Source organism: Gopherus flavomarginatus, chromosome 6 (genome assembly GCF_025201925.1).
Source record: "Gopherus flavomarginatus isolate rGopFla2 chromosome 6, rGopFla2.mat.asm, whole genome shotgun sequence".
Classification (NCBI taxonomy): domain Eukaryota; kingdom Metazoa; phylum Chordata; order Testudines; family Testudinidae; genus Gopherus; species Gopherus flavomarginatus.
The window spans coordinates 36,322,939-36,350,523 of NC_066622.1; the positions used below are offsets into that span (position 1 = coordinate 36,322,939).

Here is a 27,585-nt window from a genome sequence, read left to right on the forward strand (position 1 = left end):
CACCTATGAGAGGCCAGAATTCAACTCATACTCAGTTATCCTATACGTAACCATGTAAAAATGCCCAGCACTGTTGCACATTTCAGTTACATTGCTGTAACTCAAGTTGGTTGTCCCCGATGGAGAGTTGAGCATTTAGCACATGCTCTTTCAAAATGTTCCTTTGTTTCTTCTTTTAATCTATTTTTTATGCCATGGTGGTGGTTAGCACTGTATAAAATATCCAACTGGTTACATTGATTTTCATAAAAAATAAATCTTTAGATGGTCTGCTTTTATTTCCTTAAATTGTAAAGTGGGTCTTCTGAAAAATTTTACCTAATCTACATTTACAGCAGAACTGTATTTAATTTAGATGGAATAAAGGGGCCCAGAGTCTCAGGGATTACAATGACCCTAACTGTCCAACAGTAAACAAGGTTTGGGGTTTGATGTACAGAGACCTCAGCCTGCTTGGTACCATAGTAAACATGCCATGACAAATCATTGTTAACAATTTATTGAAAATACAGAAAAGGAGGAGGGGGGAAGGTTTTGAAATGTGAAGCATTTGAAATGTAAAATATTGAAAACAGCTTTCATTTTAAGCATACTCCATGTTCCCTTTCCCTTTAGCTGGAGAAAGTTGTCGTCGTCGTCTTCTTTTTCCTTTATGCAGCTATTTCTGGTGAGAGTCACTGTGGCAGCATGGAGAGTAGGGAGGACCAGACCTCCTTTTCCTCCACAACAGGTTCCAGCTCCTCCTGGGGGGATTCTGCAGTGTTCCCAGGCCACTCGGGAGATATAATCCCTCCAGCGTGTCCTGGGTTGACCTCAGGGCCTCTGCCCAGTGGGACTTGCCTAGTAGATTTCCAATGGAAGCCCCTGAGGGGGCATCCTTATTAGGTGCTCGAACCACCTCAGCTGGCTCCACTTGTTCCAGAGGAGTAGCAGCTCTATTCCGAGGCCCTCCTGTATAGCCGATCTCCTCACCCTATCTCGAAGAGTAAACCCAGCTACTGTGCGGAGAAACCTCATTTCCACCACTTGTATCCACAATCTCGTCCTTTCGGCCATTATTCAAAGTTCACGACCATAGATGAGGATGAGGACGTAGATTGACCTGTAAACAGAGAGCTTGGATGAGAACTCAGCTCCTACTTCGCCATCACGGATAAGTACAACGCGCGCATTGCTGCCGCACCAATCCACTGGTTGATCTCACATTCCCGTTTGCCATCACTCATGAACAAGACCCCTAGATATTTGAACTTATCCACTAGGGGAAGCTGCTCCCCCCTCATCTGGAGAGAGAAGTTAACTTTCTTCCGGGAGAGGATCATGATCTCTGATTTTGGAGGTGCTGATTCTCATCCCAACCCTTTCATACTCAGCAGCGAAACGTTCGAGTGAGCATCTGAGATCAAAGTCTGAAGAAGCAAGGACATTAGCTGCAAACAGCAGAGATGCCACCTCTGAGTCCCTCTACTAGATGCACTCCACAGCTTGGCTGCGCCTTGATATCCTGTCCATGAAAATCATGAACAGCAGTGGAGACGACGCATTCTTGGTGGAGTCCAACGCCCACCTTGCATGAACTCGACTTGATGCCAAAAATATGAGCACAGCTCTCCCTCCGAGAATAGAGGGACCAGATAACACGCAAAAGCGGCACTGACACCTCATACTCCTACAGCACTTCCCACAAGACATCTCGTGGAACTTGGTCATATTCTTTCTCCAGGTCTACAAAACAAAGATAAACTGGATTAGCAAATTCCCATAACCCCTCAAGTATCTGCAAGAGAGAAAAGAGCTTGTCCATTGTTCCACAGCCAGGATGGAATCCATATTGTTCCTCCTGAATCTGAGATTCAACTAATGGGTGTAATCTCCTCTCCAGCACCCTGGCATAGGCTTTGCCAGGGAGGCTGAGGAGTGTGATCCCCCTATAGTTGTAACACACGCTCTGGTCTCCTTTCTTAAAGATTGGGACCACCGCTCTGGTTTGCCAGTCCGGAGCACCTTCCATGCAACATTGGACAGGCGCATTAACCATGACAGTCCAACATTGTCTAGTGATTTCAGCATCTCCAGGCGAATCTTGTCCACCCCTGCTACCTTATCATTACGAAGGCACTTTACCGCCGTAACGACCTCAGCATCAGAAATAGATCCGACCTCACCAGAGGTGTCTGGTGCTGCCTTCTGGAGGGGGAGCATGTCCATTGAGTTGAGTTCCTTAAAGTGCTCCTTCCACCTCTCAACAATCTCCTTAATCGAAGTCAGTGTTTCACCACCCTTACTGAGTACAGACTTGGCAATGTCCCGCTGACCCCTTTTAAAGTGACAAATGGTTTGCCAGAACACCTTTGAGGCTATCTGGTAGTCATTATCCAAGGTCTCTCCAAACTCCTCCCAAGCCTGGGCTTTGGCTTCAACAACCGCCCCAGCTGCAGCACTCTTAGCCAGCCAGTACCTCTCAGCCATACCAAGAGTCTGGTTCATGAGCATTGCTCGGCAGGCCGCCTCCTTTGACTTGTTGGCTTCCCTCACCACTGGAGTCCATCAGCGGACCAACTGCCTTCAGGCCACAGCTTTTCATGGCTGCCTCAACGATTGAGGTCCTGAACAAGGTCCACTTGGACTCAGTGCCCAAGACCTCACCTGGAATGCAAAAGAGGTTCTTCTCCTGAAAGTATTTAGAAAGGAAAAAACACATTTGACAGTTTTAGATGGTATTAAGGATGGTAATAACTGCCCTTTTGGGGAAAAAGACGTTAGTTGAGATGGGCTGCTGTTATTGCTGTTGTGTTTAAAGCGCTGTTTCCGAAGAAGTCAAAATAAGAAAATACACAAAAAGGGAGAGAAAAGAACAGCAAAGACAGAAAATGCAGCTTCTGTCTCTGATGTTAACTCTCACTTCTGATCTTACTGCTGGAAAAACACAGACATAGCACATGGTCTTATCAGCCACTCCAAGACCTGGCAAACTTGTTACTAGCATTGGACTGTTTAAGACATTGCTTTGAGCTGCCTCTTTCTGGTCACAGGTGTACAGCAGTGTTGCAAAATATGCAGTCTTGCCGGCTAAGCCAGACTCTTATTAGACAGAAGGAAAAAGGCGAGAGATAGGAAAGAGAAGAAATAAGTTAGGGAAGGAAAAGGGCACATTTTAGGGGGGAGGAGACACAGTCTGACATCCCAGGTGGTCATCTCTCAGGATTAGAATGAAGAAGATCCTGGGTCTCAGGAGATGGTGAGGGTGGCAGCCAGGATAGCGAAACGCACTCCAGGAACCAATTTTTCTCCCAAAATCTCTTTCTTTAAGAACCTCAAAAGGAAGTGATGGGTGGAACTACCCACACCCTCGGTATTTTGTCCATCAGTTAGACCTAATTTCAGACACAGGTATTTTGATTAATTGATTTCCGGTCCTCTGCTTCTCATGTTTACCAGTCACAATCTTAACACAGTCCTTGTATTATAACAGGAAGCCTTTTTTTCTTTTTACTAATTCAGTCTTTCTGTCTTACTTGCCCATCAACGCTTGTTGTAATAGGCTATTGTGACATTTCATGAACTTTCACTTCTCATGGCTGCCCTCACAAGTAGGGCAAATATGTATGCTTAATTATTACAACAGCAGTTAGTGCTCAGTTACAATTGGTTATTAATTACAGTAGACATATTATTACTGCCATTCTTATTTTCAGATTAGTCTCCACCTCTTTCTCAGTGGGTTTCAGATCAAGCCCTTTTAAGTCAAGGAATAAACTCCCAGAGATTTTGGTGGGCTTTGGACTAGTCCCAAAGTTTGTTTAATCTCTGAAAAGTGTTTCTGCATCATGGGGATTCCATGTTTATTTTATGTCACTGATTTCTTGATTTCTAAACTAGCTCTGAATACATGTAAAAAGAGAGTTTAAACATCTTTTTACTTTACTTACTTTAGAAAAACCAAGAGTCAGCTCTACAAAGCTAGGAATCTGAAAGTCAAGTTGTGTTCTTTCTGGCTTGTGCATCATCAGTCATCAATAATACACATTGTGCAGGATGGGCCCAGTTAACAAGTCCATGGATGATGTACAAGTCAGGATAGAATCCAGTTTATTTTCCCTGAGCTGTTCAGTAGTAACTAGTGTAAACTGTACCAACACTTTTTTTGTTTGCCTGGTAAGAAGATGCATACACATAAGAAAGTAACATTTTTACAGTCAGTCTTCTGACTATTTTAAATGAAGTTCTGTTTATCCAGATAGACCTAATGTCTCCAAAGCATTTTGAATAAATAATTCTGCATTATCCTAAGGAATCTGAGCTTTCACCCTTCTCGACTGAGCCTATTTACCCTAGTCCCAGTCCAGCTGCTGCCTATTTGGCCAGTAGTTTTTTCATTTTTTTTCTGATGATTTTCTGTTAATGGGCCATGCAGAAGCCCATGAGAGAAAAGGAACTACCATATTAAATCGCCTCCTCTTTGATTCTTTGGGTAGAGTCTACTTGCATGTGTCTCAGCTGTTCCTCTTCTTAGACCTATGATTAGGCCCACATGAACCTTGTTTTTCATTGTACTTTGTTTATATTAGTTGAATCGTGAAATTGTTTATAGAAAATGTTTACTATGCTACAGAAGGCCCACATGAACCTTGTTTTTCATTGTACTTTGTTTATATTAGTTGAATCGTGAAATTGTTTATAGAAAATGTTTACTATGCTACAGAAATTAATCCCCACATAATTTGAAGCTTCTTGCCGTAGGACATTATTCTCATTATGGAACATTGTCTCACAGGTCGACCATAGCATGTGGAGAGGGGCACCTGGGTGATAGAGAAAAATATGTTGTTGTTTTTTTTAAATGCAAATTATTCTCAGTACCTTTTGCTGTGAAGCAAGATGTTGCCACAGGATTTATTTTTTAACTTACCATAATGCTGTTTAAAAACTATGAATTCTATAGCAATGGTTTTCTTTGTATAAGAATGTTACAGATTGAGAAGGACAGTGTTACTTCTGATGGGGCAAACTCAATGGTTCTTGACTTAGTGTGCGTGTGAAATTTCAGCAGATAGTATTCTGCTTTGATTTCAATAAGCTATAGAGTTACCATACTATTGAATGGGCAAGGTCATTCATCTTTCTTGCAACACAGACAGTAAGACTGTAAAATAAGTTGTTCCTCCTCACTCCACTAAACTAAAGTAAAGTTAAAGTCCTGGCAATTTATCTTAAAAACATTCATGAACTGGAGAGGTCTGATTCTTGGGAATGGTCCCATTTGACTTGAATATCTAGGTTTGGCAATGATTGAGTCCTTAGAGAGCCTGGCTGAGGATGTAACCTACACAGTGTACAGACCTCTGAATTGCCCAGTGTAAGTGTGGGCAATCTGCATTGCTACCTATCACTCACTCCCTGATGGATAAATTCCTGGAGCAATATGTGTGCCAGATGTACAGATACAGAAACATCTGCTAACATACTGTTCAGGCTAAATATAAAGATGCAATGGCAGCAAAAAATCAATTTTTGTTTCCTTTTCTCTGCCCTCTTCTTTTGCTTTTTAAACTTCTCGACAATTCCCGTTGGTAGAAGCCAATTGCCATAGTACAGTAGGTTAGCTGCACTGAGACCTAAAAACGTCCACTTGACTGTCTTTGGCTTTCAGCAACAGAAAATTAATCGGAGTTCTGAAAAATACAGCAATCACACACGCTGGGCCTCCGTTGTGCTGACTTGTGAAATGATATGCTGACTGCAGGTGCTATTAATCACAGGGATCTTTGAGCTTTAGAATTTTGCAGCAGTGGTAGAGAGAGGCATTTAGGTTAGCAGCAGTGATGAGCAAAATGAATGTGTGTGAATAAATCTGAAATTGAATGAAGGGCAGGAATCTGCTAATCCCTGGCCTTGCTGATTTAAAGTGTTGGGGCCTCAGTTTCATTGTATTTCAGTGCTAGCATTCTTAACTCTACGCAATGTGGCTAGCATTTTATGTACTATGTCTGAAGTTTGAGTAGGTGGTAACCAAGAGAACAGGGCACCATATTAATACAAATTAAATATTTTTTTCCTTCATGTTTTAGGCTCACGGTGGAAGCGGAAATTTCAGTTGGTCCTATTCTAACCAGGCTGTTGCTACAGTAACAGTCAAAGGAGTCATGACAACTGGAAGTGATATTGGTGTCAGTGTTATACAGGCAAATGATGTTCAGAACCCACTGCACTATGGAGAAATGAAGGTAAACACTATTTTCTCTGGTCTCTTCTGAATTTGGCTTAGCAGCAGTAGAGAAGGCAGGGAGAGCTGTCAGTCAAGGAGCAGAGTGTCTCTTAAACCACAACTCCTGGTCACATGTCCCACAGAATTCTGCATCCATGCCCTGCGGCAGGCAAGCTGAGTCAGAGCTCACGCTACTGGGGGCTCCTCTCAGATTATCTCTTTAATTACTATTTTAATGTCAGTCCCAGCGATGAAATGTAGCCTGTCCCTTTACCTTCTCTCCTAGGGAAGGCTTTTCCCAGTTGAATTCTTTATATTAAAAAAGTAACAAATACTCACTTGCTGCAGGCCAAGCAATCAGCCTGATAACCCTAAGTAAAAGCACTGTTGCCCTACCAGAAACAGTTAGTTTGTTTTTCCCTTATGCTGAATGATAGCAGACACCATCCAGGTGGATGGGCATTTCTCAGCAAGGATAGAAAGCCAGAATTTTACAAAATCCCACGTAACAAACCTAGTTGAGCTCCAGATCCCAAAACAAGCTAAAACTGTGTTTAGAAAAGACACCATGGTTCCTTCAGTGGGTTATTGCTTCAGAAGGATACAGGAGACAAAAAAAATATACCTGAGTCAGGAGGCATTTGGAAGCATTGGCCACCTCTCTGCAAACCCACACCCACTCTTACTGCTTTTATAGAATAATTATTGCTTGTGGTAGTGACCTAGTGGGGAAAAATCTAGGAACAAGCATCGCAATCTACCTACAAGAAAATCTCTTGTGACAAGAAGTAGGGGAGCAGAAAAGTCCGTACTTGAGGCTTATGATCGATCTCCATGAATTTAAATACTTTTTCCTAGCATTTTTGCAGTTTTGGAGGTTTTCAGTTGGGGGAACTTACATTGTGCCTTGTTCCTTAATGGAGAACTGGCCAATGCCATTAAGTAATCCTGAACAAAAAATGATAGAAAATAAATTTAATGGATAAAGCCTATTATTTTATTTTATTTAATTTATTTTACAAAAGAGAAAGCAGTAGCCCCAGTTGTTCTGGTCAGATTCTAACTTTGATAACTGCATTCTGCCTACTTCAAAAATGGTGTTATTTTTCACTGTATTCGATTGTTGTGTAGCATGCATGGTGCTCTTAGGAATACAGGCAGCCCCAATATAGCATGGCATGTAAGTATGTGCTTAACTTTTTAAGATGGATTAGGGCCAAAAAGGGCATACCCTTGTCTGTATCAGCATTAGCGAAATGCAGCCTCTGAAGCATGAGCATGGCCCGAATGCAGGCTTTTGAAAAAGGCAGAGTAGAAGTACAACTTTAAAAAGCTGAGCATTGTAGAGAGAACCTGAATTGAGGGTTAAAAGCTTGCTCCTAAAGTCCAGCAGTGGAAGTAAGAGATGGTGATTGAGAGCTGCAAATTTATGTGTGATTTATTTGACTATTTTGAGACCTGGAGCAGGTATGTTTGTGTACAATATGGTCATAAATAGAGAACTCCTCACCTGGAATATGCTTATTTATGCCAAGCAATGAGAGACCCAGTCTGGCAAGCAACTTTTCACCCTTACGTCAAACTGAGAGCCTTGTAAAAAAAAAAAAAAAATTGCTATCCATCTCCAAGAAAAGGTGGCAGTTGAGTTCGGAAGAGCATTTGTAGACTTGGAAGAATGCACCTGCATAACTGGTGCATGGATATAATTTAGCAGCTGATGTGGAGCAAACTGACTGAATTAAAATTACAGACACTAATGACTCAAAATGCCTAATCGCTTTTATGACTTCCCTTATCCAGCATAGCTAAAATCCTTCAGGTTCCACACTGTACCCTTGTTTGCTTCAGAGCTCCTTCTGGCAAGAGTGTGAGAGAGTATGTGTTAGTCAAACTCTCTAGTACTGTCCCATAATGAAAAGAGAGCTATTTAAGCAGCCAGACTTTTGTTTAATATGACTGTGTTGGGGAAAAATCTTTTGAAAAAAAACTTGCTGGGTCAGAGTGCATCTGCAACATCTTTGCAGGGTGCACCAGCTTGCTTTTAATGTATTTTAAGTTAACTACATCAGTTCTACAAAATGTAGTTTAAATGGACATTAAGTATAGTGTTTAAATGTGTAAACTGTGATGATCTGGCTGTTAAACCAGTGTTAATGCAAGATGGAAGCTACTTTACAATCTTTCTGTGATACTGTGCCCATATTATCTGTGTTCCAAAGATGTCACTTTTTAACAATATGACAGTTGCCTTCAAGAGGTTCAGAAATGATGTTTTTAATTAAAACTCTATTTCCAAATACAATTCAAAGTTTATAGACGATAATAACTCAAAAAAATGCTTCTTACCATGCAAGCTTTTAGAGCAATAGATTGAGCAAAATGAGCATCGTGTGAAGGTACTAAATATCTCTGCGAACATGTTAAACATTATGTGTTCTGTTTGGAATAAATTGAAGTGTTTGGGGTAGGAGCTTTATCTGCTGACCTTGATAAGCAAGTTATAATAATAGTCGTTTATGTTCCATGAGGATTGCAGTTTTAACACCATACCATATGGTCTAACAATTTACCCTGAAGCTTTTGGCAGATGGTTTAAAAAGTTAAAGATGCTGCAAATGAAAAGCTTTGATCACAGCAACGGTTATGAAGTGTTACAATCTGTCTGTGATGGTTTCTTTAACATTAGCAAGAAGGTAACAAATCGGAGTAACAAACAAATACTATTCACGGGCCTGCTCTTCTACACTTCAGATAATGTCTTTAAACATTCTATTAATCATTTCAGACCATCTAGAGTCCTAGGATCTGATGCTGCCTCTCTTACTTACACACGTAACCCTTTTGAGGTCAGAGGTGCTTCTCACATCATGCATCTGACGAAGTGGGTGTTCACCCACGAAAGCTTATGCTTCAGTACGTCTGTTAGTCTATAAGGTGCCACAGGACTCTTTGTCCCCTCTCATGTAAGGATTACCTGCATAAATAAAAGTTTGTCATTTTAGTTACTGAGATTTTCGCGATTGTACCAAAAAAACCCAAACTATACCAAGCGCTGAGCATTCTTGACAATCTCTTATAAATACACTATTGAAAAAAGGCTCTCTTAATTAGAGTCTATTAACTAGTTATAGAAAAAAATAATATAAACCCCCATCAGCATTTCCCTCATACAGTGCTGCCATCTCCTTTCTTGATTCAAAGCCCATTGAAACTGATTAAAAGACTCCCAGTGACTTCAATGGGATTGGCTCAGGTCCTTATACCAGTGGAACTTCAGCTCAGAAACTTCCTCTCTCGGAATCTGTGGTAGTGTCTTAATGTGGGGGGAAAGGTCCAACATTTTAAAATAATCCCAGAATAAAATAGGCAACAGATTATAGAGTGCATAAAAATAGGTGCAGTTTCAATGCACTCATGAAAAGATCTCATCTGTCAGAGCATTAAAATTTTACAGAACACTTCTAGTCACTCTTTCGCACCTTTCCCTGGCAGTTATGGGTAACAGCATTGTTGGGGCTCTGGACTGTTGTTTCTAACCCTCATCTCTCAGAGGGAAACTGACTGTGGTGAGGTGTCCTTGAGAGGGGTTTTTTGGGGGGAACACGTAATTACTGAGTCTTAAACTTTCTTTCTAGTTCCTTATGTAGCTGTGTCTTACCTTATTGTTTTTCCTTGTCTCTCTCAGGTATATGTAACTGAACCTAGTGGCATGGAGTTCACGCCGTGTCAAGTTGAAGCACGTGTGGGTCAGATACTGGAGCTGCCCTTGAGGATTAATGGCCTAGTGAATATTGAAACCAGTGAGATGATCACACTGAGCGATTGTTCACATTTCGACTTAGTCGTGGAGGTAGAAAACCGCGGCGTCTTCAAATCGCTCCAAGGTGATTAAAAAAAACAACAAAACCCTATGTATTCAGTTCAGGTTACAAGACAAATAGAGATGTTACAAATATAGATCATTCACCTACTTGTAATGGCCTGTTTTATTGGATTCATGGCAGATTACTAGAGAGATGTCCAACTGCATATACAGAGACCACAGTAGTCCAGCATTTCTGTATATTGAAGATGACTATTTTTTAATGGAATAGCATTTTTATTTCTTTCTTTTAGCATTTAAGGATACCAAAATATCTCGCAACAAATAAGCCGAGTACACTGAGGAATGTTCAGACTCACATACACGCTGCTCTACCCCAGACCTTTCCACTGTTTTTTCGAAGTCCATACTGTAACAGACCTGATGGTTTACTCACCAGAGATAACCAATTATGTGAGGTTTTGGGGAGTCACACTGGCTGATGTGAAGATACCAAACTCTTTCACTTATTATACCATGCCCAAATTTGCATAAAGTTCCCTTTTCAGTTCTATTAAGCCATTCACTCATCTGATTGTTTGCTTGTTTTCTGGGAGAAATGGGGGACGAGGATATTAATTTCTTAAATTCCATTCACTGCAATCATTGAAGCAGGGCCAAAGGACTGTCCTTCTGAAGCTTACCGTTTTAAGCAGTGCATTTCCTCAGGTGCTTCCCCAGCTGTTTCTGCCATTATAGCACTTGTCTGACCAGAATATGGAATGTGCAAGCTCTTCTAAATTTGCCATTTATGAATCCTTCTGCGCTAACAGGCTGAGCAACTTTGTTGTCATCTGGTGTCTGCTGGATCAGATTACCTTGCACTCACAATCCTTTGTTAGCCTGCTTCTTGTTAGATAGTTCTTCCTTGTGTTGTATTATTGAGCCAGCCAAAGCAGTTATTGTTAGACTTACAGTGTCTGCTTGCTGAAGAGGCAGCTCTTTTAAATGTCATTCTACTTAGTTTGTATATGTACCTTATTTGCCATTGTTCTGTTTAAAAAAAAAAAATCCAGTCAAACCCAAAAAAAGAGAGAGAAGAAAAGAAAACCCCACAAAACACCTGGGTCAGCAAACAGGCACATGCCATGAAACTGACAACTTCATTTCCCCTAGATAAAACTTAGAACTTGATCATTAACTTGAACGTAGGTAATACATCATGCTCTGTGCAGTAAAGATTGTTTTAACCATGCATTTTATTTTGGCTTAATTACAAGCCAGTTTCAATTTAGAACAGCAAGGGAAAAATACTCTGCTAAAAAAAGAGCAAATTATATTACTCTGTATCCCAAAGAGAATACTGATGTCCTTTTAGAAAAATTTGGAAGAAAAAGAAGTTTAATAAATTTGTATGTTTCATAAGGTGACTGTTTTGAGACTAATGACAATACATTATTCAGTAGAGCTATGGGTATTGCATTTCCTCCATGCAGGCACTGAAATTATCTGTACATATTCCCTGTATATTTCTAGCACCAACGTAATACTGTCAAGAAAGCTATATTTAAATCTGTATTAAAATGTCTCGCTTATTCTCCCCAAATGTTTACTTTTTATTTGTTTGGGTTTTTTTTGACAGGGAGACTTAAGCCAAGTTCTGATTTTTGCAGTGGAGTCAGAGTGAAAGCTGAGGCTGAAGGATACACAACACTTGTTGTTAGTTACACTCATGGTCATGTCCACCTTAGTGCTAGCATCACCATTGCTGCCTACCTACCACTAAAAGTAAGCCTGTAGTAAGATACTCTCTCTAATTGATGCTCTTAAAACAGTCTACTCTTGGAAAATTCATTTAAATTTTAACTGAGATTTGATGTTATGTGCTAGTATATGAAAATGAGAGAGTCCATTGACTGGGGACGTCCCAATTCAGGTAATCATGTCTCTTAAGCATGTGCTTAAGTACCAGTGGCTTAAGTACTTTTCTGAATCAGGGCCAATACTTACTGCAAGCAGTTTGATTTCTGTACCACAACTTACCTGATGTCTTTGAGATGTTTCTTGGCCAAATCAGTGCCCAAAGCCAAACAAAGGACTTGGTAGAATTCTGTAGTGGGTTAGTGCACTGTATTTCTGTTTCTCCCTTAGTTCAGAAATGAAAGTGAGTTTGGTGCTATCTGAAAACAATCACAGATAGACGGGACTGAAGAAAAGACTTAGGACTAGAATAGCAGGGGATACTGTCAGCATGAGCGTGAATTTGCTGGAAGAATGATGCATATAAGAACACGTAAGAACAGCCATACTGGGTCAGACCAAAGGTCCCTCTAGCCCAGTATCCTCTCTTCTGACAGTGGCCAATGCCAGGTGCCCCAGATGGAATGAATATAACAGGTAATCAAATGATCCATCCCCTGTCACCCATTCCCAGCTTCTGGCAAACAGAAGCTAGGGACATTTCATGTGAGAGTAGGAGAACTTGAGTGCACATGCTGTTCAGATTACTCCTGTTTTTAGCTAGTTTTGCTAGTCTCTAACTTTCATGAATCCTGTACTAAATTTTCCCAGGGTTATCTTCACTTCAAAAAGGAAATATAAAAACCACAGTAATGAAGCAAAGGCAGTGTATTGCAGATCTCAGTAAGAGTAATATAAAATCCTGGGAGATGAAGGTGCTATTAGGTGAATTAAATGGCAAAAGTATGCTGCTAGATGATAACACACAGTACAAGGTTGAAATTGAATCTTTCTGAAATCATATACATTTTGGAGAAAAATATTTTAACTGTTGAATTAATTAGTTATTCATCAGTAAACTTTGAAGTGGTGAGAGGTTCAAAGCCTTCCTTGTATCTAGCTGTCTGTTTAAAATGATTAATGATTGGCCTAATAAGCTAGCAATGAGACCAGTCACAATTGCATGGCCACTGCAGCAGGTAGAAGCAAGTGTAGCCTATTACCCCTATAGTCACAGCACACACAACTATTATTTGGCATAAAAGGCAGAGTCTGGTGGCCTGTGTAGTCTGTGGAACTGAGTACGTTTTCCTTGCAAACAATTAAAATGTGTTTCACCATTGGACAGGTTACAAAGTGAAATAAGAACCTCATTTAAAGGACAGTGTTCAAAGTCCAAGGAATGAATAAGAAGCATAGGACAGTGTGTCAGCTTCATGACTAGATACCAACGACTGAATCCGCAGAGGCTACCACTACTGCATGTCAAGATAGTAGTGTTTCAGAATCTGGAATAAATAAATTTGCATACGTCTAACGATGATTTCACATTCTGTCCAAGAGTTTTTTCTGCAGCATTGATCAGAGTAAAAGAAATCCTGTTTCACCAGTATGGAACTAAAACACTAATTTTGTATTTATGGACAAGGGCAAGTTCTGTCCAACAGTCTGAAAGTGGGGATCAATTTGGAAATACACAGTAGTCAGCCTTAACCCAGTATACTTGACTAACATAGTTGAAATAAAATAAATAAATAAAATAAGAGCCTATTTGCTTCTCTGTCCCACTCCCATCCCCTGAACTCTACTTCGCCTCTGCCAATAATCATTCCATCATCTTAATTACTAGCTATGTTTATTGCAGTTTTACTTTTATAAAGTATTCTAAATTCAGCTCTGAGTACTACATAAAAAGAATCTAACTCAATACAGTTTTATAGGGCAGAGATGCTGTACATTTTCAGTTCTTTATCTATTAACTAGGTAAGCTGTTGGGTGTCTGAAGATTGAACACAGCATAGATAGTAAATTCAGAAGATTAAATTGACATGTAAGAGTTTATAAAAGTGAATATAGGTATTGTATTAACAAGGGGATGAGGAGTCCATTCGACTGGGAAAAAAATTATATGAATTGCATCAGTTGAAGAGTGAGTGTTTCATTTCTTGGTGGTGCTAAAATACACAGATTGAGATTACAAAATGGAATGCATCAGGTTTGGGAAAATTAAATATAGCCTTTAACAGAAGACATAAATGGATTCCATATCAGATCAAAGAAGTCTTTTAAAAAAAGAGGAGATCCTTGCACATCTTTCAGATAGGAGGATGTTGAGCTATACAGAACAGAATAAAAGATTTTCTCTCCCACTGAGTTAAGATATTATCTATTCGTTAGAAGTATTACAGATATGACATCAGTGCATCCCATCTGGGGGCAACAAGGGTGTATGGAAGGGGGAGGATAGATTACTTTAGGGATTACTCTGTTATCTTTTCGTTGTTGGCCAGTGCTTAGATAGCACAGTGACAGGAACTTTAGAAAGACCTTAGAACTGTGGTTTTCAAACAGTGATCTATAGTACCCTTCTTTGTTGTTGCCATCTGAAGAATGAAATATTTTTGGATATAAAAATGAGGGGTGAGACGTTGGGAGGAGTTGTCTTGCATTGGAATGTCTCTTATGAGGTGGTCCATAGAGCGAAAAAGTGGAAGAATCCCTGCAATAGGAAGACAAATAGTTAGGAGCCAAGGACAGGGCAAAAGCACATGAATGAATAAACTTTACAGTTTTGGCAACATGTGGATGTCTGTGCAATGAGAATAACCTATGAGGGTTGAGTGAAAATTAGTCTGTGCCCAGCATTTATAACTATGTTCCTCCAAGCAGCATACATGAATTTTCACAGAAAGAATTGAGTCATCCTATGTCCAGATCAGTGTTGGTCTGTCTTACTAACATCAGGTTGTGGAATACTTGAAACAGATGATTCTTTGTATATTAAAAATGTCAAACCAATTTCCGTGTTGATTTCCACTGCAGGCAATGTCAACGAGATGGGCTAGGATTTAAATCAGTGCAGAATTTGTTCCAATATTCCTGTAGCATTTTGAAGTGAGACCTTTGTTTCATTTAGTAGGGTAAATAAAGTCAGGGTATATAATGCAGGTTCTGAAGAACAGCTGTACCTGGGAGATTAATCAACCAGAAGGGTTTCAAAAGATAGAGAGTACAGTCTGGCCCTATTTAAATCAATGAGAAGATTGCCATTTACTTCAATGGGAACAGGATTTTACTCAGAATCTCTTCCCTCTGGAGTAACTCAGTTAACATAAGAAGGAGAGATTGGAGAATTATCATCAATAGAAGGAAAAAGAGGGTTCCTAAGGCACTGTGGTCATAGCCCTAATGAGCAAAGTTTACTTTTAATTGTTGCTAATCATTTTAGTACTGCTGCATTCTGAATTAACCATATATATAAAAGTTTTGGTAGAACAGATCATCGGCTAAACAGAAATGATAATCAAACGGCTCTTCCATTGAGAATGAGAAAATTTTCACATAAAGTATGGTCACCTGATAGATTTCAGTGTCATTCATATATATATATATATATATATATATATATATATATATATATATATATATAATATATATATATATATATATAAAATGCTGAAATCTGTGTATATATATGTATATGTATGTATGTTATGGTGTATATGAATGAGTGTAACTTTTGTTCATTTCCAGACTATAGATCCTTCTTCTGTTGCCTTGATAACTTTGGGTTCTTCCAAAGACATGTTGTTTGAAGGTGGACCAAGACCATGGGTACAAGAACCTTCAAAATTCTTTAGGAACATCACTGCTGAAGATACAGAAAGTATTGGTTTATCTTTATTTGGGCCTCCGACATCTCGGAATCATTTCCAGCACTGGGTTAGAGTATCTTGCAAAACGCTGGGAGAACAAGTAAGTGCCAGAAGCTTTTATGTTGTTCTCTGTCAAATCCTGGGCAGAGTAATTGAGAAGAGAAACCAGATTGATGTATGATAAAGTACAGCCTCCAAATGATTAACAGCTTTTGTAATAAGCCAGTATGTAACTTGAATAAGTACATGGCTGCCTATTGCTTATGAACTCTGTTCAGTGTGGTGTCAGTCAAAAGTGAAGCATTTTTTAAATTGTTATAAAGAGGATTACAATGGCTTTATTGTAGTATGAAGCCAGTTCATAGTAACTGTATATCATGGAAGGTATTAAAACAGATAAATCCTTATAGCTGCTGTTGAATGTATTTACGATGAATAAGATAATTGCAAAAGGTTATTTTAAGAAGAGACTTAACACTTTAGTCTAACTTGCAATACTGGATCAAACTAATCCCTGGTGTAGCTCCATTGACCTGAATAAATATCAATAAGGGGGTCCCAGGTTCTCTCCATGGTGTACCAGTCTGGTATGCCACTTATCCAGTCACTTATGGGAAGGTGTCCAGCTCTAATGCTCAAAGATTGGGTACACACCCAGCCAAGATCCATTAGCGCCTGTTTCTGCAATATGGAGTAGAAGTGAGTTCCCCTGCCTGCAGACACTGTTCAGTTTGTATATTGCCTTGCCGTTGTCTACATTTTGACCAGTTATCTAATCATCTTCCAAGGGCTATTAACTACCCAGTGTAGTTGGCATCCCAAAATGTATACTGCACAAAACCCAATTGAATCTAGCAGGCCTAGTCCAAAAGAAACAGTTTCTTGCTGTTATCCCCTCGCATTGGGAACTTCTATAAGAAAATACACCTCTAGCCTGATATAACGCGACCCGATATAATGCAAGTTCACATACAACATGGTAAAGCTCTGACATGTTGCTCTGAGCAGCATGTTAAGGGTGCCAGGCCAGGCTGTGGACGAGGGGTTCGATAAGAGGCAGAGGGTCTCGGGGGCAGTCAGGGGTGCCCCCGCCCCAGGGTCTGGGGGGGCAGGAGCTGTGGACGGGCACTTTTGGGGGCCCCGCAGTCCCCGAGTGGCCTGGGGGATTAGCGGGGGTTGGGAGGGCCACGGGAGCAGCCCTCTCTGCTTCCCTTGCCTCGGTCCCAGCCATGTTGCTTGGGGGAGCGGGATTGGGGGAAGGGATCCACCCCCACACTCCCCAGCAGCGGTGGAAGCAGGGCAGCACAGCCCCAGCCTGCTCCACTCTGCCAGCTCCCAGCCGCAGCGCTCCGCTTCCCGCCAATGTTGAGTACAGGGGGCGTCCTTTCCCCAGCCTCCCTGCACTCACCGACAGCGGGAAGCGGAGCAGCCCAGCCCCAGCCAGCTCCACTCCACCAGTTCCCAGCCGTGGCACTCCACTTCCCGCTGCAGGTGAGTGCAGGACCTTTCCCCAGCCGGTGCAAGGAAACTGGAGCGGGCTGGGGCCGCGTTGCTCTGCCGCTGGTGCGCGGTGTGTGTGTGAAGGGGGAACCTTTCCCCAACTTCCCCGCACTCACCGGCAGCAGGAAGCAGAGCACCGCGGCTGGGAGCTGGCGGAGTGGATTGGACTGGCTCTGGGTTGCTCCGCTTCCCACCGCTGCCAGTGAGTGCCTGTCGGGGAGTGGGGGTGAGAGGATAGGGGTCGGAGCAGTCTTGGGGACAGGGGGGCTGGGTAGGGAGTTAGGTCCTGGGAGTGATTAGGGATGGGGAGTCTTTGGTGGGGGCGGTCAGGGAACAAGGAATGGGAGGGGCAAAGCAAGTTTGATATAATGTGGTCTCCCCTATAACACGGTGAGATACTTTTTGTCTCCCAAGGACTGCGTTATATCGGGGTAGAGGTATATAATTCGGAACCTTCATGATACAGAAATGGTCTAATTTAAATGGCATTGCAATAATTCTCACCAATAGCTGATAGGAATTATTCGTAGGCAGCCAACAAGGGGAAAATCCAAGGTGCCTGCACTTAATTCAGTCTGATATCATCTGAGAGAGAGCTATAGGGAAAAAATGAAAAAAAAATGCCGTTTTTGAAGCTGCTGAAGTGGCTACGGGACCTCCAGCCCAGTTCCCTGTTGGCTTCCTTTCCCTCTTATGAGAGAGTGACCCCAGATGACTGTCTTTATAAGCTCTGAAAGAAGCCTTCTGGTCAGTTTGGTGAGATAGTAATAACTATGAAAAGGGACTGAGAATTTGTGCTTTGTTAATGGTCTGGAACAGCGTTTAAAATGTATTCTTTTCACTTGTCTGTCTATGGTATAGAATGTGATTGGGGCATGAACTCATGAGCCCTTCATATCCTATATTATTTATTCTATCTCGATACCAGAAAATAACTGAGATGCTTCAAGCAGGATAGTTATACCTGTAAAATATGCTTGCACTCCGTTGTTCTTTGCTTTCATCTACCTTATTGACTTTCCCAAATGTCATACAGGTGATTGCCTTAACAGTTGGAAATAAGCCCACAGTTACCAACCCTTTTCCAGCCATCGAACCTGCCGTTGTGAAATTTATCTGCGCAGCCCCTTCCCGACTCACTTTGACTCCTATTTATGCAAATCCTCAGCTTGACCTCTCCTGCCCTTTGCTGCAACAAAACAAGCAAATGGTAAGTCTGATAATGACCCAGGAGCGATCCACTCATTTCACCTCTAAAAGGCAAATTGTGCCTCCATGTGGCAGTATCCCAAAACAGGCGTGCTCACAGGCTGCAAGAGCAGCAATAATGAGCACCTATGTTCTGACTGACCAGCACTAGTTCCAACTCCACCTGTGCTAGGAACAAGAATAATCAGAATGTAGGGGTATTAAGGGGATTGTTTGAGTGTGTGTATAGGGGCCAAACCAGGTAATAGGATGTGTGTGCAAAAGCATGTGGGTCATGTCCTCTGACCTCCAAGTGGCCCTGTCAGAGAGCCTCTAGAGTGATGTCTCCTAAGATTTCATGGGTTATCTGGGATAAGGACAGAGGAGCTCCTCCCTTGTATGTACTCTCTGCTATGCATGAGTTTCTTGCGAAATTTGATTCTGTTCTGTTTCCTTCTTCTGACCTCCCAGTTGTTCTTGGTGTGTATTTGATAACATCCTTGTTTTGTATTTTTTGTGTGAAAACTTAATGTAAACAAAATGCAGGTCTGCTACCCTGTTTATCTGGCTTTAAACAAAAATATGTCTTTAACAACTCTTTCTGGGTACAATAGTTGTTCCTCATACCCTTTGATTCTAATCTGGATAGTCCACGTTTATTGTATCGATAGAGCCAGATTTTAAAATGTTTGCAAGAACGCACTTGTGCCTAACTTGTATAGGCGCAACTGTTTGTTTGTGTACAAATATCTACATGTGTGCATGAATTAGTGTGGGAGAGAGTGTTGTGCATTGAATTTGGGCATATGTATCAAATGCATGCTTGAAAATCTGGCCCAGAATACATAGGCAGTGTTTATTTGGTGGTTATGCCTATGTTAAGGAGATATGACTCCATCATCCAAATGAGTAAAACTTTTTGTGCTCCCCTGGTAGCATGGGACATTCATGGCATCCTAGCATCAGCATTCATAAGTACAAAACATTTTAGTTTCACAAAATTAGAAGTCTTGCCTTTATGTGTAACTTTATATATTTTCTTTGTTGTCTTTTTTAATGTCTTGAGGTAGATATTTTGACATGTTGTTAAAACAGTTTTGGGTTGAACTGTTGTCACAAACTCCTCAGGCATCAGACTTGAAGTTTATGATATCATTAGTAGCCCTTTGAAAGATTTATAACCTTGAAATGTATCTTGTGTGTAATAACAAGTTAATATCTCCGGACCTCTTTCATTTTTCAGAATCCAGAGACTGCTCAAGTGTTTTATAAGTAGACTCATTGGCACACAAAAAAAAGTTGAAGTACAATCTAATATGGCTTTTCATTGGTGGCTGGTTTACCATTACTACTTTTATGAAATGTTCTAATGACAAAACTTTATCTTAAAAATCTCATGGAACTGAACAAGGTGATGTCTTTGTTTGAAAGTTGCCATTCTGCTGCATGTAACAGTTTTTCAGGGATCAAAGGTATCCTAGCATCTCTCCAGTTTCCAGTCCAATTTTTTTTTTCCTTTTCAGGTTCCTGTTTCAAACTATCGCAATCCTGTATTGGACTTGGCTGCTTTTGACCAGCAGGGGCGTAAATTTGATAATTTCAGTTCCCTTGGTATTAACTGGGAATCAACAAAAGTTTCCTTAGCCAACATTGAGCCCAGTATGCCGATGGAGCTGTCTGTAAAAGAGGATGGAAGTGGTCAGAAGAAAATGCATGGTACAGATCAGTTAAGATTACGCACTATGTTGTTTGGAGGAAGACTGGGTTAATTACAATTAGTGATGTTTATGCTAATGCCAAGAAAATAGAGTTCCATAATCTGACCTGCAAAACATTCAATCACCTTTAATTTTTTAAAGCGTGTTTTCTAACCGGGTGTGAATTTTTTCCAAGAGAAATCTACATGTAAAAAAAAAAAATCCTTGGCTGTTTAAAAATCTATAAAATGAAAGTGGAAAAGATGTTGAGCATAAGCTCCCCTCTCCTTCTGCCCCGCAGCTTGATTAATATGACTTCATTGGGAGTACTTTAAGCTGAAATTTAGTAAACAGCTCTTCCTGTTGTAAATCTGTCACTTTGTTTTTTTTCAGGCTTGCAAACTGTTCTAGTTCATCATGAGTCTGGAACAACTGCCGTCTCCGCTACTGCGACAGGATACCAGCAGTCTCATCTCAGTGCAGCTAAAGTGAATATACCGGTACTTTGAAGTATAATTTACTCTCTGCTTTTCCCATAGTGCCCTAATGAGGATTGCCCTATATATTCATTTCCTTGCTGCATTATGCTTAATTAGTTTTAAAATAATAAGATAATCCTTTATTAGAATCTTCACGAGACAGAACCACATCAATCTATTTGTATAGTGTCCCCAGTTGTTTTATTTTTTTTATTCTTAGTTATTTACCTACCTTAAATATAACCTTTTCTTTTTTTCACAATCTGGATAAGAGGATCATAAAGAATTTTCATACTTTATTTCACTTAATTTTCTTTGATTCAGGGTTTTTTTATGGATTGATGAAGCTTTGTCGGATTGTCCTTCACTAAAGCAACCATTTGCTTGATACAACTGTCATTGGGGAAACGACTGTATTTAGGATTTAGTTGCAAAATAGAGCAGAAAGTTTCAGCCTTTACAACTCTGACATATTGATGATTGTCAGACTGTATCTCTGTAGTTCGACTTGACTTGCGTCTGTTAGAGCAGTGAGGTTATTATTTGCATTGTACCAGCCATGTGCTAGTTAGGGGATGCATATAGATATATAAAAAGCCATAGTACCTGCCTTTAAATGCTTATCTAAGTAGACATTTTATAAACACGGGGAGGATGGCAGCAAAAAGCAGTCTCAATAAACGGTGAAGTCTGATTCAAATTAGTGACCTAATTTTTGAAAAATACATATTTTTAAACTGGAGAAGGGAGGGTTGTGAGCATTTCCTTGTGGGACAGCTAGGACTTGTACACAGCAAGTTACTAATTTACAAAAACCAAATCCAAACAAGCCAAAAAAACCCTGCATCACATATCGTTTGTCTTGGAGATCTAATTACTTGTGTAAAATAGAATAAACAGCGTTAGGACTTTGCTGAAAATGTTTTTCCAAGTGGTTCTTTGAAAACCCTGCTAGGGTCGTAGGTGTATGTAGGATTCAAGCAAAGTGCAGAATTTATTGCCTGGGAGACTGAAATTATCTTAGCTTATAACATACATTTGGACAGCAGTCATGTGAATTCCTCCCTGCTTTGTCAGTATGCGCCAGCCCTGCTCTGGAGGTGAGATCCTGTAGGAGTGGGAGGATAATCAGAATTGCCATTCAGTCCTTGGCTCTGCACTGAGATTGCCAGCAAGGATCCCAATTCGTTCCAGTTGGGAAGTTGTTTTGTATCATGTGGGCATGTGCCCAACTAGGAATTAGACTGAAACCGACTCTTGGACGCCATCCATAATGATTCATTTTGTTCATGATTATGCAGAACTAGATTGAGTCTGTCTCTTTTTCCCCTGACCTATATTCAGTCCCTCTTCTATAACTCCTGTAAGGAAAGTGGAATGTAATAGGAACATCAGTACCCTGGAATTACTATATAATCCTTCAAATTCTACCTTATTTTAAGATAAACAAATAACAATTGCTGTATATTTTATCATTTCAACACCAAACATCAGGTAGGCAGTCCGAGAGATGGACAGATACATAGAAATAGTGATTTTGTAGAATTTTTCTTCGAGTTTTGAAAATGCTACATTTCCCCCCAAAAAAATATGCAGGACTGATTTCTTGTGCTATCCTTTCCATAAAACACCCACACAAAATGACTTCACACACCTCCGAGGTACCAGGTTTTGGCTTCCATTCATTTTAAATTCCAGATGTGAGAGAAACTTGTATTTTGCCAAAGCAAAGATTGGTTACACAGCCAGTTTCTGGTATCCAGACCCATACATCAGTAATTTAAAGGACAGAAAATACTGATTTGTTTGCTCATTCCTGTTGCAGCATGAACATTATGGTAAAGAAAGCTGGCACTTTTTGTTTTGTTTTTTTTTTAATTTATTTTTTCTTAAAAACAAAAAAACCCCAAAACAAATATCTTGTTAATAGCTATGCTAGTTAAGATGTCTTGACTGCCTGTCCTCTCTTTAAGTAAAGCACCCAAGTGTTTCATTGTGGATGACATCCCTCTCTATATTGAGCAAAATAATTTAGCGAATTGGGTTGAATGGGGCTATAATGCTAACTTCCCCTGAAAAGGCTGCTCTGAATTTTTCCTGCTTAACATAATGTCATTGGGATCAAATGATTAAACCAGATTCTGTAGCACAATTTTGTATAGTGGTTATGTACTTGCGAGTAATTGTGGGTTGATTTTATTTTATTTGTTGATTTTTGTGGATAACTTTTGTGTAATTCTGAAAAGGAAATGTGGAAGGACAAGAAAGACTGAAAGCCTATAGTCAGAATTCTATTTGAACTTGTAACATCAAGGCCTCCAAAATGTCTCTGGTGATCTAATAAACCCTACACATGTATGTCAATCATCATAAATTAATCCTTCCAAGCTGCTAATGCACAGGCCTATGCTCCTTGTCTTGCATTTTGGGGCATAAGCAGAACACTGCAGCATTCATTGTGTACCTCTGCATACATAACAGATAAGCAACTCCATCTGTATGTTGATCATTGGAGATGTTCTGTTACCTAATCTCCACTTCCATTGTCCATTTACGTATCTTGGTAATCCATCCTTCCCTACATAGAGGAGTAACTGACGCGCCTTTGGCTTTTAATTGCATGCTACCCCAGTTGATCAATAATCTGCATTATTCCTTTCAGTATGAACCTCTTATCCCTGTGTCTGCCACCATTGAGCTGATACTTGTAGAAGATGTGAAAGTGAGTCCTAGTGATGTTACAATCTACAATCATCCTGATGTCAAGGTAAAGAATCTTTTTACTAATTATTTTAATTTGTATCTGGGGGAGGTGGAGTGTCACAAATGCTCAGAGAGTAAGTGTTTTACAGTTTTGGCAATGTACTAAAAAGATGTAATCCCGCATGCTTTTCCTTTTTGCAGGTAGAGCTGCTCATCAAAGAGGGTTCTGGGTATTTTTTCATCAACACCAGTATTATAAATGTTGTAAAAGTGGCTTATCAAGAAGCTCAAGGCGTTGCTTTGGTGAGTAGAATAATGCTTCTGTGTATTTATTTTAATGATCTGAGTATGTTAATCTCAGTGTTGCCTTTTTGGTATGATGAGAGATAACAACTTGTTATGATTCATAATAAATTGTACTGTTAACAAATTATAAAGAGAAGGGAAGCACTTACTAAGAGATTGTAAAAATCCTTTGATTTTCTTTCCTGTTGGTGCCTTTCCATTTTCTATTATCACACCACATTTGACAGCAAGATGTAGTGAGTAGTTTCTTGCACTCTTTACTGTCAAGATCTATATCGTCCATCCTTTTGGTTAGGAAACAGCAGGGGAGTTTACTTAGTTTTGCATGGCAAGGACATAAGAAAAGACTTGACACTAACATTTGACAGTAAATGCTCTTTCTAGATGAAGTGTTTTCTTGTAATTGTCTCTGATTGTAGAAGATTTTCCAGGTATTTTATTTGTGCTGATTTGTTTTTGTTATCATAATAGGTCTCTTCCTACAATATCAATGACTTATCCAGTACAAGCATTTTTGTCCTTTAAAACAAATGAAGTAAATTTGTCAGATTTAAATATTTATAGTTGCTGTTTAAAATCTGTTCTTCCTTTTTATAGAGCTGTTCTGAGACTTCTGTAGTGCTGTTCGTTGAGGTCTAAAGCTGAGATTTTCAGATATTCTCGGTACAGGCCCAACTCTGCTCTCGTGGAAGTCAATGACAGTTTGGGTGGTTTTGTAAATCCCAGCCTAAATGCTTCCCAGATAAATGAGATCTTCATGGAGAGGTCCAGAGTTGAATTTCATGAGTGTTTTGTGCTTCTTCTTTCCATGGTAAAACAGTCTGTGTCATGCTACATTTTGCCCATGATCTAGAAATTATTCAAGTGTTACTAAAACCAGTATTAGGTCCTGATTCAGTGAACACTCATGCATGTGCTTCATTTTAGTACCATGAGTAGCACCATTGATTTAAATGGAATTACTCCTGGTAGTAAAGTTAAGCATGTGCAGCGGCAGTCAAAAAAGCGAACAGAATGCTGGGAATAATTAAGAAAGGGATAGACAATAGGACAGAAAATACCGTGTTGCCTCTATATAAATCCATGGTATGCCTACATCTTGAATACTGTGTACACATGTGGTCGCCCCGTCTCAAAAAAGATTGGGATTGGGAAAGGTTCAGAAAAGAGCAACAAAAATGCTTAGGGGTATGGAATGGCTTCCATATGAGGAAAGATTGATAAAACTGGGACTTTTCAGCTTGGAAAATAGATGACTAAGGGGAGATATGATTGCAATCTATAAAATCATGACTGATGTAGAGAAAGTAGATAAGGAAGTATTGTTTACTACTTCTCATCACACAAGAACTAGTCACCAAATGAAATTAATAGGCAGCAAGTTTAAAACAAATAAAAGAAAGTATTTCTTCACACAATGCACAGTCAGCCTATGGAACTCCTTGCCAGAGCATGTTTTGAAGGCCAAGACCACAACAGGATTCAAAAAAGAACTAGATAAATTCATGGAGGATAGGTCCAGGAATGGTATCCCTAGCCTCTGTTTGTTTGTTTGCCAGAAGCTGGGAATGAGCGACAGAGGATGGATCACTTGATGATTACCTATTCTGTTCATTCCCTCTGGGGCACCTGTCACTGGCCACTGTCGGAAGACAGGATACTGGGCTAGATGAACCATTGGTCTGACCCAGCATAGCCATTCTTATGTTCTTATGTGTATAAGTGTTTGCAGGATTGGGGCCTATCTCCTGAATGGCAGCATCTTCTTTCAGGGTACTTACAGGGGTCTACAGGCAGTTGATACAGTCTACAGGCAGTTGAGGGAAAATATGCCACTCTCCATTTACTTTATTATGTCAAGAATTATCCATTCAGTTTTTTAATCTGAAAATGGGAGTACAATAAATTATAACTGTATAATGCACCATGCTAGAGATACAAATGTATATTTTAAAAGGAGCAGAAGGTAGACTTGGATAACAGTAGAGAAATGCAGTTATAAATGCATTTCAACAACTTGCTTTTATTGTAATAATAAAACAAGCTACATGGCAGAGATCCTACCCTTATTTCAACACATATTGCTATAACTCTAATAGTCTGCATCTTTTTCCACGCTCTGTCAGTCCAGCTTCCTGTTATGATTTTCATTGTGTACATCCATAAATCAGTGTTAATGTGCCTTTGGAAAGAACACATTCAGAATTACAAATGCAAATTGGTCGGATCTCTTCCTATTCTCCTAAATATTTGTATGAAATAAATATATATATTAATTGAGTGATGATAACTTGTCATAATTCCTGGCTGTTGCTCTGGTGAGTTGGTCTGGATTTTTGCAGCAGATTACATGTTTGGCCCTGTAACCGGGTCTCTTCCTCTACCCCACTTGCTGCAGCACCCTGCTGTCTCCACAAAGCACTCTGAGCCTCCTGGATGTAGCACCCGTGGCTTATTATTTACATACAGTTCCCACCACCAGTGATTCTATTTACAGGTCTTACTCTCCTCCTCCTCCTTTACAGGGAGTCTACCCCAGCCTGGAGACTGCCGTGCCTCTGGCTGTTCTCTTCTCCCCCTCCTCTGGCTGCCAGCCAGCCTTTATGGCCCTTGAGCCTGCAGGCCCACAGGTGCAGCCTGTTCAGAGGCCAGGCACCAGGCTTCTCCCCAGCCCCAATCCATTTCACCTGATTGGGGCTGGCTGAGCAGGGGCTAATTAGCTGCCTCTGCAGCAGCACCCTGCTACAGGCCCTTTTCAAGGAAGAATTAACTGTCTTTTCCTCCTTAATCTCTTACACAGGGATGACGACAATGCTCCCACCACCTCTACAGTCAGATTTCTTTGTTCCCTTTCTCTCAAAGAGATCTTTAAATGACTACCTCTGTTTTCAAGTCCTCAACATTTAGCATGTCCCCAAGGTACTTCTTTGAGTATGTGTCAGTGTGGATCCCACTGGCGATGTGCGTCCACGTGGGATTCAATTTTGTTTTGATGGGGTGCCACTGAAGCCATACTTGTGCTCTGTGTCTCTTCATGTTCCCATATAAGGGCATAAAGAGCGGGGCAGCTGCAACCGTCCTTCAGTTTCCTCTTCCTGCCCTTGGCAGTGTGACTGAACCTTCACATGGTGGCTGGCTCTGGTGCCAAGCTCAGGAGATCAGAGCTCTGATCATTATTTGACTGATGCAGCTGGTACTCCTCATTCCATTATCCAGCAGGGATACTTCTTGCCCTACAGCGGGAGCTGCCCTGATGCACACCCTGCAATGACGGTCGTTCTTCGAGATGTTGTCATCAGAGCATGACTTCCACCACTCTCCTTCCATCCCCACTTCTCAGCAATATGGGCTGCGAATTGAGGAAACTAGGGCAGGGTCATTCCACCGTCTCTTCATAACCGCAAACGGGAACGTGAAGAGGCACAGGGTGGCCCTGATGGACAGTGGTTTTCAAAAGAATCCAGTTCTACACGTGAGAAGCAGGTGCTTACCCAGAGTGGGATCAACACTGACTACAACTTCTCAAAGAACTCCAGTTACTGTATGGCAGTGGTTCTCAAACTGTTGTACTGGTGACCCCTTTCACACAGCAGGCCTCTGAGTGTGACCCCACCTCCCTCTTATAAATTAAAAACACATTGTTATATATTTAACACTATTATAAATGCTGGAGGCAAAGTGGGGTTTGGGATGGAGGCTGTCACCTCACGACCCCCCCCCCCATGTAATAATCTCACGACCCCCTGAGGGGTCCCAACCCCCAGTTTGAGATCCCTTGCATAAGGTAAGTAACTTCCTTCTGCAGGGAGTGTTGAAAGTCAGTGGACCTTGGAACCATTACATAAGGTTAAAGAGACTCATGAGGGAAGTCAGCACATGCCTCAATATGAGTGAGACTAGAGGCTACAAATCAATATTTGGGTTCTGCAAATTTAAATTGCCACCATTGGTGGAGTAAATAGACAAATTATGATACATCATATAGGTTTGTTGTTTTGAGGAAGGGGTGGGGACGTGGTATATAGATTACAAATGCAAGCCTGAATGAGGTTTGTAAACTTTGCCAATAGTAGAAATTTGCTCTCAAATA

At 40.6% G+C, this 27,585-nt stretch overlaps 1 protein-coding gene across 1 annotated transcript in view; it reads left to right on the forward strand.

Moving 5' to 3' along the window:
* NUP210 (nucleoporin 210) overlaps positions 1-27,585 on the forward strand; it is a 116,011-nt gene that overhangs the window by 43,196 nt on the left and 45,230 nt on the right. The window contains exons 12-20 of the mRNA XM_050957942.1: positions 6,069-6,224; positions 9,891-10,089; positions 11,650-11,795; positions 15,501-15,722; positions 18,159-18,332; positions 19,834-20,026; positions 20,401-20,507; positions 23,149-23,253; positions 23,391-23,492. Coding sequence (XP_050813899.1) covers positions 6,069-6,224; positions 9,891-10,089; positions 11,650-11,795; positions 15,501-15,722; positions 18,159-18,332; positions 19,834-20,026; positions 20,401-20,507; positions 23,149-23,253; positions 23,391-23,492 — 1,404 coding nt within the window. The remainder of the gene's footprint in view (positions 1-6,068; positions 6,225-9,890; positions 10,090-11,649; positions 11,796-15,500; positions 15,723-18,158; positions 18,333-19,833; positions 20,027-20,400; positions 20,508-23,148; positions 23,254-23,390; positions 23,493-27,585) is intronic.